The sequence below is a fragment of the Hordeum vulgare genome, chromosome 3H (genome assembly GCF_904849725.1).
Source record: "Hordeum vulgare subsp. vulgare chromosome 3H, MorexV3_pseudomolecules_assembly, whole genome shotgun sequence".
Lineage (NCBI taxonomy): Eukaryota > Viridiplantae > Streptophyta > Magnoliopsida > Poales > Poaceae > Hordeum > Hordeum vulgare.
This window is the reverse complement of record NC_058520.1, coordinates 127,696,603-127,707,359: the sequence shown is the minus strand read 5'-3', so window position 1 is coordinate 127,707,359 and position 10,757 is coordinate 127,696,603. Positions and strand designations below refer to the sequence as shown.

Here is a 10,757-nt window from a genome sequence, read left to right as displayed (position 1 = left end):
CCTTAGCTCAAGGAGAATACAGTAAGGACTGTGTGTCCTCGGACTGTGTGTCCTTTGGTTTAAATACCAAGCCGCTCCAAACCAAACGTACGACTATCACGGCAGTTGGAACTGAGTCATCAAACATTTGTCTTCATCGAGCACCTGGTTCTATTTCCTCAACCCTTTCATTTCCTCAGTTGTATGTTGATGACTTTGATTGCTGTTGTTTGAAGAATTTGACTGAAGACTTTCAAAATTTCCTCATCCCAAATTCTTCACTTCACCTGTTCTTCACCTACATATCCTAAACACGCTACTTGTGCAACCGGATGTTTCATTTCTCTCTCGAGACTATGCTATCGATGTTTTGCACGCCTGCCTGAGTACTTATTCTGCTGCATGCACTTCGTGATTGAGGAATTTCCTCACAAAGAATTTCCTCAGTGATGAATTCATGAAAATTGCCTATTCACCCCCCTCTAGTCGATATAACGCACTTTCAACCGCCATATGCAGAGACCGTAGCGGCACGTACATTGGCTCTTCTGCTATGATTTTTGAAGGTATGACAATATCACAAAGCCTTGAAGCGATGGTTGTACGGGAGGCCTTTGCCTTGGATGAGGATATGTACATCACGAAGCTCCATATTACAACTAGTTGTTTAGCGACAATCAATCACGTGAAGTCAAAATTTAAAGGACCATGTGCTTTGGTGATCAATGACATAAAAGAGAAAATGAAGGAATTTGAATAGGCAAAGAATGCAATCTTGATGAACACAACTTAGCTAGAGCGGTTTATCACTAGATGTGGGGCGTCATGTGTGGCTTTTACATACCCCGAATATTATTTGTATCCAAACTTATGTTTTAGTTGAATGAATTCTAGTGACACTAAAAAAGATGTTTTTGAGTTTGTCGGGCAACTCCAACTAGCCCGACCCAAACATGCACAAAATTTGTTTGTTTTTTGTCCATTTGGCAGGGATAGCAAACATATTTACTATAAAACATATTTAGCAAATATGCAAATCTAGCACTCTCTCCTTGGTACCAAGAGATTATTTTATGCCATGACAACATGCAACATTGCGCCAAATGAATCACACAAGTTCCGCACGAGCTTCGGCCTCATAATTCATGCAAAACAAGCAAATATAAGATGATCACACATCTTGGTCCATCATGAACATTTTCCTTTTCTTAAACAAAGTTCTTTGGAGGGGGGGGGGGGGTCGTGTTGCATCAACCCCATGATCCGTGTCTCCTCACAAAGTAGCGCGAACTCTACCTACCTTTACTTGACCCTTCACTTCCTTGGCTCTTGATGGGGGTATTGGCCTCATCGATCTCAAACTTCTTCTTTCGTATTTCTAAGTATTTCTTCATTGCCTCCTCTTTCTCTTATGTTTCCTTTTTCCCTCTTCTCACTTGACACCTACTTTTGGGTTATGAACCACTTTAATGTTTCTTGCAAGGCGATTTTCAAAGCATTACACTCTTCATCGAGCGCCAACTCCTCTCCACAAAATCCAGCTTTGCCCTTCCTCCCTATCAAGCATGGGCCTCCTCCTCGTGTGCTTGTTCTCGCCCTCCACGAGGGCTCAAAGCATTGCCATCCCACCACACGCGTCGCCCAACTCGAAGCACTACCTTGTGTCGATCATTGTCGTTCATCTCCAAGCACCACCAAACTCGACTCCATCTACAACGGTTGTTGTCCTCGACTCTAAGAGCAAGCACCTTGACACCAACTTCAGGGCCTCTCCCCGCTTTGATCTTATTGATCCATTGTACAGCATTAGTGTGTATAGTGTTTGTATATGTGAATCCCACATAAAAAGTGATAGTCGACTCAGACAAGTCCCAAAACGAGTTGTCCACTTAGGTGGCGTTTGGTTGTGTGGCTATCCACTTGAGGGATAGGGATAGCCAGTTTTCGCAAGGATGACATTCGTTTGGTTAGGAATCCACCGAGGATAGGGATAGCCAGATACCTGAGAATATTCTTTCAAAACCTAGTTGACAAGAGCCGCCAAATTCTCGCGGATGAGGGCATGGTTGACAAGAGCCGACAAATTCTTGGTTGACAAGAGCCACCAAATTCTCGCTGATGAGGGCAGCCATCGTCGAGCGACGCCCTCTATTTCCTGCTTCGGTCACCTCCATCACGGCTGAGCAAGGACAATGGCTTAGTCAAGGTACAGGTCCTCATGGATTCCTCTCTCTCTCTCTCTCTCTCTCTCTCTTCCACTTTTTATGTGGGATTCATATATACAACGCGGAGAGAGTATCATGGGACGGAGGGATTATTTTTCAAGTTTATTCTACAATATTCATCCAGCCCTTGTCCTGTCAACCAAACATACTAATGGCTACCCCTAACCACCTTGCATTCTCTAACCAAACAACACAAGATGGCTATCCCTAACCAGCTGGTTGAGGATGCCCTTAGCCAATTCATCCTGCCGGCGAACCAAACGATACATTACATCCTGAATCACATGGCTACAAATCATTTCAATCAACTGTAACAACCAACAGGTCGTCCCAGGAGTATCATGCCAAAAAAGAATCAGGGTACTGAAGATAATTATACATTGCACAAACTAGATGGTTGTATCTTACAGCGAGACATGGTGGTAAAGTTACACTGTCGGCTGTTCCTTCCACCCTTACATAAAACAATTAGACAGGCACATAGCTTCAAGAGTACAATACAAGGTTAGCAGCCTAGAATGATGGTGACATCAGACGGCGCCTATCTCCTCTTTGCTATTCCCAAGCTGTTGTCAGAAACTACCTCGTACTACACCAGAACCTAGGTCACCTATCCATAATTACATACAGGACATGTAAGTACAGATAGATACAGGAGAGATACATAGATTAGAACGGCGGTTAAATCTATGTCAGACTCCACCAAAAAGAGACGAGGCGAGGCTTTGACTTAGTCAGAATCGCTGTCATGCTCCAGGAAGCGGTATTCTCTTGGCCCGCCTAGTCGTAGTACTATAGTTCCGGAGTTTCCTTCGTGCCACTCGATGCCTTCCTTCTCCACAAGCTCGATAACCTATTAGGGGCATTTATTTATATATAATTGCATTCAAAAGCATGGCATGTGAAATCAGGTGATCAACATATTCTGCTTAACTGGATAAAGGGTTAATAAACTATCAGCAATTTTTAGGGAAAAAAAATATCAGCATTACAAACCCCATCTAGAGCTGCACAACAATATTCTACTAGTATAACGGATCATATTTCCACAAGACTACAAATGTGGATAGAGTATGAAGGATGCAACATCCAACCAAATGCACTTGATCTTGATGAGAGTTCATTTAGAGTATGAAGACAAGAATGACTAAGCAAACAAGTACATTCTTACCGATCGTTTTATCTTTCCTTTCCCTGTACCTTCAACACCACAACCAGTAATTACTCTAAGGAGGGTAGCTGTTCAAGGAACAAAAAGGAAGACATGACAATAAAGCATTAGTCCAAGACCAATGAAGCTAAATAATTACAGCATCAAATTGTTTGTGAACACTCACATGGCATGCATACACAAACCAGCATATGAACTTTGAGGAGCTTCATGGCTTGCTTGACATGTTGACCGTGCAAGTCAATAGTCACCGTGTTCGTTATATGCTTGTTTCTGCCAACCAAAGATACCAGAGTCTGAGATAAAAAAATATCTCCCTGACTACCAGAAGCTATACTGCAGGTACCTGGCTTCAAATATCTCCCTGCTGGCCTTCTCATCTTCCTTGCGACCCAATTCCCGATAATGTTTTCCCTAAAGCAAATATATATTCAGCTATTTGAGATGCTAAGGTAACACAACGTAGATATAAGCATTCCAGAAAATGTTCTGAAAAATGAATACATCTTAGCATCATATAAGAGGGCTAATATCAGTTACTAATTTTATGTATTCTAAGATAAGAAACAACATCAGCACATCATTTGGAGCTCTCCATCATTCAACCATTGAGGGTGAAAGATCAAGAGATCCTGCTCTTTTTTTCGTCATACTTTTGTCAGCCTTAACATCTTAAAATTGGAAGTCTGACCTCCTCTGCAAGGTACGAGGCATAAGATTTATCTCCTTTGGAATATGCCACAGCAGCCTGCAGGAATAAATAGAGATAAAAATATGAAATAGAAAGAACAACTGGCTCAAAGAAAACAGCGACAAAAATAGCGTCTTACTTTCTGATAGTACCCTTTCATTGTATCATAATGCCTAGCAGAAACACCACGGAACTCTCGATACCCATCCCCTTAACACGGAGAAATTACGGTTATGTCATTTGCAGCAAGTACCAAATACAACAATCACAAAGCACGATAAGTGAAACAAAGACAGTTATATGTGTAAGTGTAAGCAAATCCATCAAAAGAAGTTCCATCGTAAGAACATATCTGATGTGAATGTCTACATGTCAAATGAAAACTTAATAAATCAAGAAATGAGAAGTAACAGCTTTACTTATAGGATAAATCAATATTGCTTAGATGAGGGAGCTATCGAGTATCGACCTCATGATGAGAAATACACTAACAGCAGAAGCCTATAGAGTTAGGAAACAGAAAGTACATAAATTGCCATGATGGAAAAGGAACTTAATTCTTTGAGCACAACGAACATGCTAACAAGCAAAGCGGCCAAAAACAGGATATACCATTTTTTGGTCTTTCTTGATTGCTTGCTGTGATAGGATGATTGTATGACTGCAGCTTCTTCACTACCTTCTTCCAGTCCATTTTACTTGGCTCATATGTGCGCCGTTCAGGTATTTTGAACAGCGACTCCAAGACTCGCTGTGGCATCTTGGAATCCACCACCGCTGATCTTGGAGACGGTGTTTCCGAGTGTTGCACCTCGCAAACAGCCTTCATGTAGCTACTGAATCAAAGACCAAATGTATCATAAACCAACAACCACCGGCATGAAAGTGCAAGCACATGGCAAGATAACTGATATCAATGATGTCTGGGAGATAACTAACTGTACAATCAGCACCATCAAAGTCTATGTGAATACTAATACCATTGATGCCTAGGAGATAACTAGCTGCACAGCCACATACTGTCAAAGTCTATGTGATTATTGGTTTAGCTGTACAGCCAGTACTGTCAAGGTCTGTGTGACTACTGGACATGTACAGCCAGTACTACTGAAGTTGACGGATGACTAGGGCATTTAAACTGAGCCACTCATTCTATAACCCAAACTCACTTATAGGTTAGCTAAGAAAAATATAAGCTATCTTAAAGGAATATATTGCTAGAACGTGACACAGGCTGCGTGTGCATACAGTAATCTTTTACTAAACTGCGTCTGTCAAGACGATCAAGGATGCTTTATTTGTCAAGGCAGTCAAGGATATGAAATTGTTAACATGTGCAAATGTGACACGGGCACAAGGGGCACTGAATACTCTCCGTTCAACAATCACCCACTATGTTTGTCCATACACAGCTACAAACAAAAATATGACATGCATACACATCTTTGTGCATCAAGTATGCAACACATAAACATGAAGTATCAAGTTCACCAAGCAACACATTAGACAGGTGCTATAATGTTACTATAAGAATCTAAGGAAAGCATATATGCTCAGATAAAGATTCACCTGCTCTGTTGTTCCCCCCAGAAGAATTCATGTTGCCTTTCGGAGTGATTGTATGACATACCAGGTATTTCTTCTGGGAACTGAGTAGAACAAAAAGTTAGGATATGATAATTTCACAAGGGAGCGGTTACAAAGTGCTACATGCATTCTGTTGTGCCAAGGAAATAATAGGAAACTGGAGATGTGTTTAGTGGACTAGCACAGACATGCCAACAAGAACTAAATAGCAATGGCGTTCAATATTGCTTGCTGTCTTATGTTGCACTAGGTCGTCAAAATGAACGACAAAGCTAACAGGTTATACTTTACTTGCTGTTACGACTTTTTTGGCAACTTCTGCGACTAAAAAACAGGTCGTAAAACACAGTAACGATAAACTGGCAATAGTTGGTGCTTTGAAAGATGCAATCCAAACTATCCCCTGCAGTGCGGATATAACATGTTGGCCAGTAAGAAGGGGTCATACTAACTACACTAAGTATAAATAATAAAGAATTTACGAATCCTGGCTATTTGTAGAACAAAATATTTAGTACTGAACTTGGTAGCTTTAACGTATGCAGGAGTCAACTAAGATTAACTGAAATTTCTGCAAGAATGTCAATACAAGTGATTTGCACTGAAAAATAAGAGCATAAATTGTAGTAACTGTGCAAAGTTAACACCTGGCATGGACTCTTTTGAATACTTGCAGCAGATTCTTCTTCAAATAATCCATTTCCTGGGAAGATATTTGGAGAGGATGAGCCATTCATTTCGTCATTGGGAATGCACCATCCCATACCGGAGATATCAAGCAATGCGTCCAGAGCCTGAAATCACCTGATTAGTAATATCTCTCAACAAATTGTCGCTGACTTAGCAGTATGTCATTCAATGAAAAATAGCACAAGTTTGATCAGATATGATCATGCTACCACCATATAAGATATCTTACTTTAGTAACTTTTTAGGTTAAACACCAGAAAGCTAGTTGGTTACTTGGTTTTGAACAATTGAATTAATTTCCTAGTCTTAGGGCGGCCTGGATGCACAGTCACCAAGGCACATGACAAGGTGACAATTAGGCGATACAAAATATATCTGCGGTATAAATTGTATAATAACAAGTCCTATGCATATTCTGTTCCATCAATCATCTTCCACTCACCCCTCCTCGCTTGCCCTTGGATTAGCCTTACAGTTTTGCCGTCCTCACCTATTTAGTTGCAAATTGTAAACGCTGATGATTTTGACCTCACAAACACCCGGATGATTTTTGGTGCCCTAATAGATCTGGTAACCATGGCAGAACAGAAGAGGAGGTAGGCAACGCCATTAAACAGATGTTCTTTATGCATGGGGTCAAGGAACTAGAGGAAACTCCCAGAACCACATGTTAACTGGCGAACATACACATGCGCTTTTTTTTGTCAAAATTTAAAGGTAAAGCAAGACAAAAGACCGTTGATACTGCCCACAACAGACAAGATTATAGGCCCAGCCAATCAACAGTATTTAGTGAAGTCCATAAAAACTTAAACACTGGTCGAGGGCCTCGGGGCACTAAGAAATGCACCGAATAAGCTGTGTGTTTACCTGCTCAACATCATATCCAGACTGACCTGCAAGAAATAAATATAGCATAAGGAACACTTTCAAAGAAGCAAATCATCATGTCCAACTGGTTGGCCAAATGAAATACAATTGTTACTAAAGACACTCATATTCGAGCAAGCACAAAAATCTAATTTTACATTAAATAGTTACTTAAAGAATTAGAATAAACATGATAACTTTTTTATCCAGTTGTTGAAACAACAAATTGCATTTAATAGTTAGAAGGGTTGCATAACATGTAATTTCGCCAATTGTATCGTCAACCATGCAGTAGTTCTGCGTACAAACAACAGGTGCTAGTGTGCAACTAAAACTGTGGATTAGCTTCAACTGTACAACACTAGAAGAACTGTGCAATCTGTAAACCAACCTCCCACCCACATGTTATTTGCACCAAAATAAGAAAAGTGAATCTATCGCTTGAATGTGAAATTGTGCAATTTGTAGTTGTGGAAGGTAGCTCATATCACAAAACAAACACTGTAGGCAGTAATCTCCTTAACACTTCATATATACGCAAAAGGAGAACAAGGGAGCATCGTCAAATGCCTTAACAGACATCCACTTGACTGATAACACAAATCTTGCTTTCCTCCGGGCTTCTATAACCTTGAACATGATAAACTCAATAATCAATTATCTGAAATGACTTTTCAGAGACTTCAGCCCAATAAAATCAACACTGCCTTGCTAATTACAAACACCAACTCTGGAAGCCCTAAAAATCAAAATCACGCAGCATTTTGAAGGTGGCAATTTGATATCCTAACAGTAACACTCTTTTATTTCCTACCAGTTGCTTTAAGAGAATGCGATGCCAATAATATTAATAGATCAGATGCCAGCGTGGAAATAGAACCGCAAAATTACTTCGATAGCTGCAGGAACAGATAGGAAACTCAACTACCGTGCAAATAGCACCCACAATTACTTTGACATCTGCGGCTACAGGAAGAAAAGTGGGACTAAAAACATATATGAGGACAATCAAACAAGAGGTCACTATTTCTAACAGATTGGCTTATGGATGCTTCATGTGCTCTCTTCCACATTTTGGCACATCAAATTTCTAAGAGAAGAAGTCAAACTGCCAAACATGCCCCCCCTCACTAAACGGTGTACTATGAAGTGAGGACGGTGCTTCAACCTTCAGGCCCTGGTAGGATGGCATGTACTAATATTTTGGGAAGGTTTTGTATGTGGTTTAAAAAATCAAAGCTTTCCAAAGAAATGCCATGGCACTCCCTAAATACCAACACTTCCCAAAAATAACCTTTTATCCAAAACACACATTTATCCTATAATATAGCAAATTTGCAATTCGGCTTGGTTATGACTTCTGGCGGCAGAAACAGACGATCCCAGGTAAAGCACTTGGATACGAAAAGTAGAGCGGCTAGTGCTAAACGACTCACCCAGCACGTCTCTGACCACACCCATGCTGAGCTCAGAACGATCTCCAAGCATGGAGCAGAGGAACTGCTCGGCCTCCTCAACATTAAACGTGGGATCGCCACCTCCACTTTCTCTGTCCCCATTTCTCTCATCATTCCAGCCATTGCTGACGCTTTCTCCATCCATGTCCTTCCCCTTCCCCTTCCACCCACTTCTCTCTGTGGCGCTCACAGGCGGAGTGGCAGGCCGCGAGTAGCCCTTGCCGATCACGTCCGCAACGATGCCGGACGCGGCCACGGGAAGCTTCCTGGGCCTGCGAGCCGGCTTCCTCCCAGCAGATCCCGCGTGCGGCGAGAGATCTGGCGGCGGCGGCGGCAGCGGCTGCGTGTCCTGCGTGGAGCCGAGGATGCCGGCCGCAAGGAAGGGGTCGCCGCCGGCCTCGCGGTAGGCGGAGTCGACCTGGTCGATGGTTGCGCTGCCGAAGGCCTCGAGCAGCCAGGCGAGGTCGCGGCGCTCGTCGCCCGTTGCCGAGGAGGACGCGGCGGAGTCGGACGACGAGGGGGCGTAGAAGGAGGAGGTGGACGCGGCCCCCGACGAGCTGGAGGTGAAGGCGCGCGTGTACCCCGAGGCGTCCCCGCCGCTCCCGCTGCCGCTCGACTCCGTCTCCGAGGCCGCAGCCGCGGCGGCTAGGGTTAGGGTTTCGGCGAGCGGAGAACGCGGGGAGGACCCCGCCGCCGGAGGGGCCGGCGCCGCCCCATCGGCGGCCGCCGGCGAGGCCCGCTTCTTCTTCTTGGATTTCTTCTTGGCGTTGGGCTTCATTTCGGGCGCCGGCCGCCTTTTCCCCTCCCCTATTTTCCCCCTCCTCCGGGGTGTTTTTTCGTGGGGGTTTTGACTTTTTCCTGATCGTTTTCGTTTCAGCCTGGGAGAGAGAGGGCGATGGGGGGAGGAGGAAGAAGGCGGGGGGAGCCGGCGAGTCGACTCACGCGGCGTGGCGGGCCTGCGGCGGAATATACTACGCTCATTGGCATGTGGGCCACGTCGCCCGCGGGCCCCACGTGTCATGCTGTAAGCGCGGCGCCCGGTGAGGGTGGATGGAAGAGGGTTGCGGCGACGGCCGATACTTATTTTGGACTGCTGGTTTACCCCGTTAGACTGGTGGATGGGGTCGGCCGGGAGGTCGTGGTCGTGCCCCGCCACGCACACCTTCGATTTGGTGAGCCGGATAGGCACGCGGCAGTTGGCCGCGGCCCGCGGGTATCAAGGGGGCCGGGCGGGGATTTTTCTTTCATTATTTCTCTTCTTATACCCTGTTTGAAACCACATTAGATTATTATAATCTAGATTATGAACATACTCCTTTCGTTCCTAAATATAAGTCTTTTAAGAGATTTCATTAGGCGTCTACATACGAAGCAAAATGAGTGAATATATACACTAAAATATGTCTATATACATCCGTATGTAGTCCACTTAGATTACAGTTTATAGTACAATCTCTAAAAAGTCTTATATTTTGGAACGGACGGAGTAGTTCATAAAAATAATCAAGGTGAACATGTTTGGAGGCCAATTTATATAAACTGTAATCCAGGTTTTACATTGCATAATGACATGTCTGTTCTTTGATTTTTTTTAAAAGAGACGGATGGCGGTGGTAGGAATATAATTATCTTCAACTTTACAAGGGTAATGGGTCATTAACAATCCATAATCTGCTTTTAGCTGGTGTAGAGTAGATTATGAGTTTTTAATAATCTGTCCATCTAGTTTTTATAATCTACACCATAAACTCTCCTCTTTGGAGACAGAATAGATTATAAAAACTGGATTATATAATCTCGATGGTTCCAAACACGGCCTTAATAATAAAGCACGTATCACTTCTGCCGTACTTCGTTGCCGATTTTGTAGAAAAATCCATTATTTATTCTAAATCAACTCGCAGTCCTTTTGTAAGTGGGAAAAAACATTTCGTTTTTTGTAAAAAAAAAGCCCCTCTGTTTTACCGGACCGTACACCGCTCGAGCTCCCATCGCTCCCCTCGCGTCCTAGATCCGCCTCGCCGCCGACCGTGCATCTCCACCATGCCCCGCCGCCGGTGACCTTCCCCGCCGGAGCTCCGGCCGCT

At 43.5% G+C, this 10,757-nt stretch overlaps 1 protein-coding gene across 2 annotated transcripts; it reads right to left on the bottom strand.

The window, feature by feature from the left end:
* Window positions 1–2,565: 2,565 nt before the first annotated feature.
* Window positions 2,566–9,564, bottom strand: LOC123443224 (SMR domain-containing protein At5g58720). 2 transcript variants are annotated; one of them, XM_045119539.1, is made up of 11 exons: window positions 8,650–9,564; window positions 7,214–7,239; window positions 6,301–6,447; window positions 5,636–5,715; window positions 4,679–4,902; window positions 4,206–4,276; window positions 4,067–4,123; window positions 3,722–3,789; window positions 3,542–3,648; window positions 3,376–3,443; window positions 2,566–3,057 (listed from the first exon to the last, which is right to left on the bottom strand). In XM_045119539.1, the coding sequence occupies exons 1-11, from the start codon at window positions 9,446–9,448 to the stop codon at window positions 2,935–2,937; spliced, it is 1,770 nt and encodes a 589-aa protein (XP_044975474.1). In that variant the 5' UTR covers window positions 9,449–9,564; the 3' UTR covers window positions 2,566–2,934. The 2 variants fall into 2 exon arrangements, with proteins under 2 accessions (XP_044975474.1, XP_044975475.1); XM_045119540.1 differs by having other exon boundaries at window positions 4,679–4,899.
* Between the last annotated feature and the right edge of the window lie 1,193 nt (window positions 9,565–10,757).

What these genes read in the sequence shown, in the direction of transcription:
- LOC123443224 (XM_045119539.1), bottom strand. Translation starts at nt 9,448, where the DNA reads ATGAAGCCCAACGCCAAGAAGAAATCCAAGAAGAAGAAGCGGGCCTCG. An exon ending in TGAAAGGGTACTATCAGAAA is followed by an intron (nt 4,124 to 4,205) that starts GTAAGACGCTAT and finishes TTATTCCTGCAG; the next exon opens with GCTGCTGTGGCATATTCCAA. An exon ending in AGGGAGATATTTGAAGCCAG is followed by an intron (nt 3,649 to 3,721) that starts GTACCTGCAGTA and finishes TTTGGTTGGCAG; the next exon opens with AAACAAGCATATAACGAACA.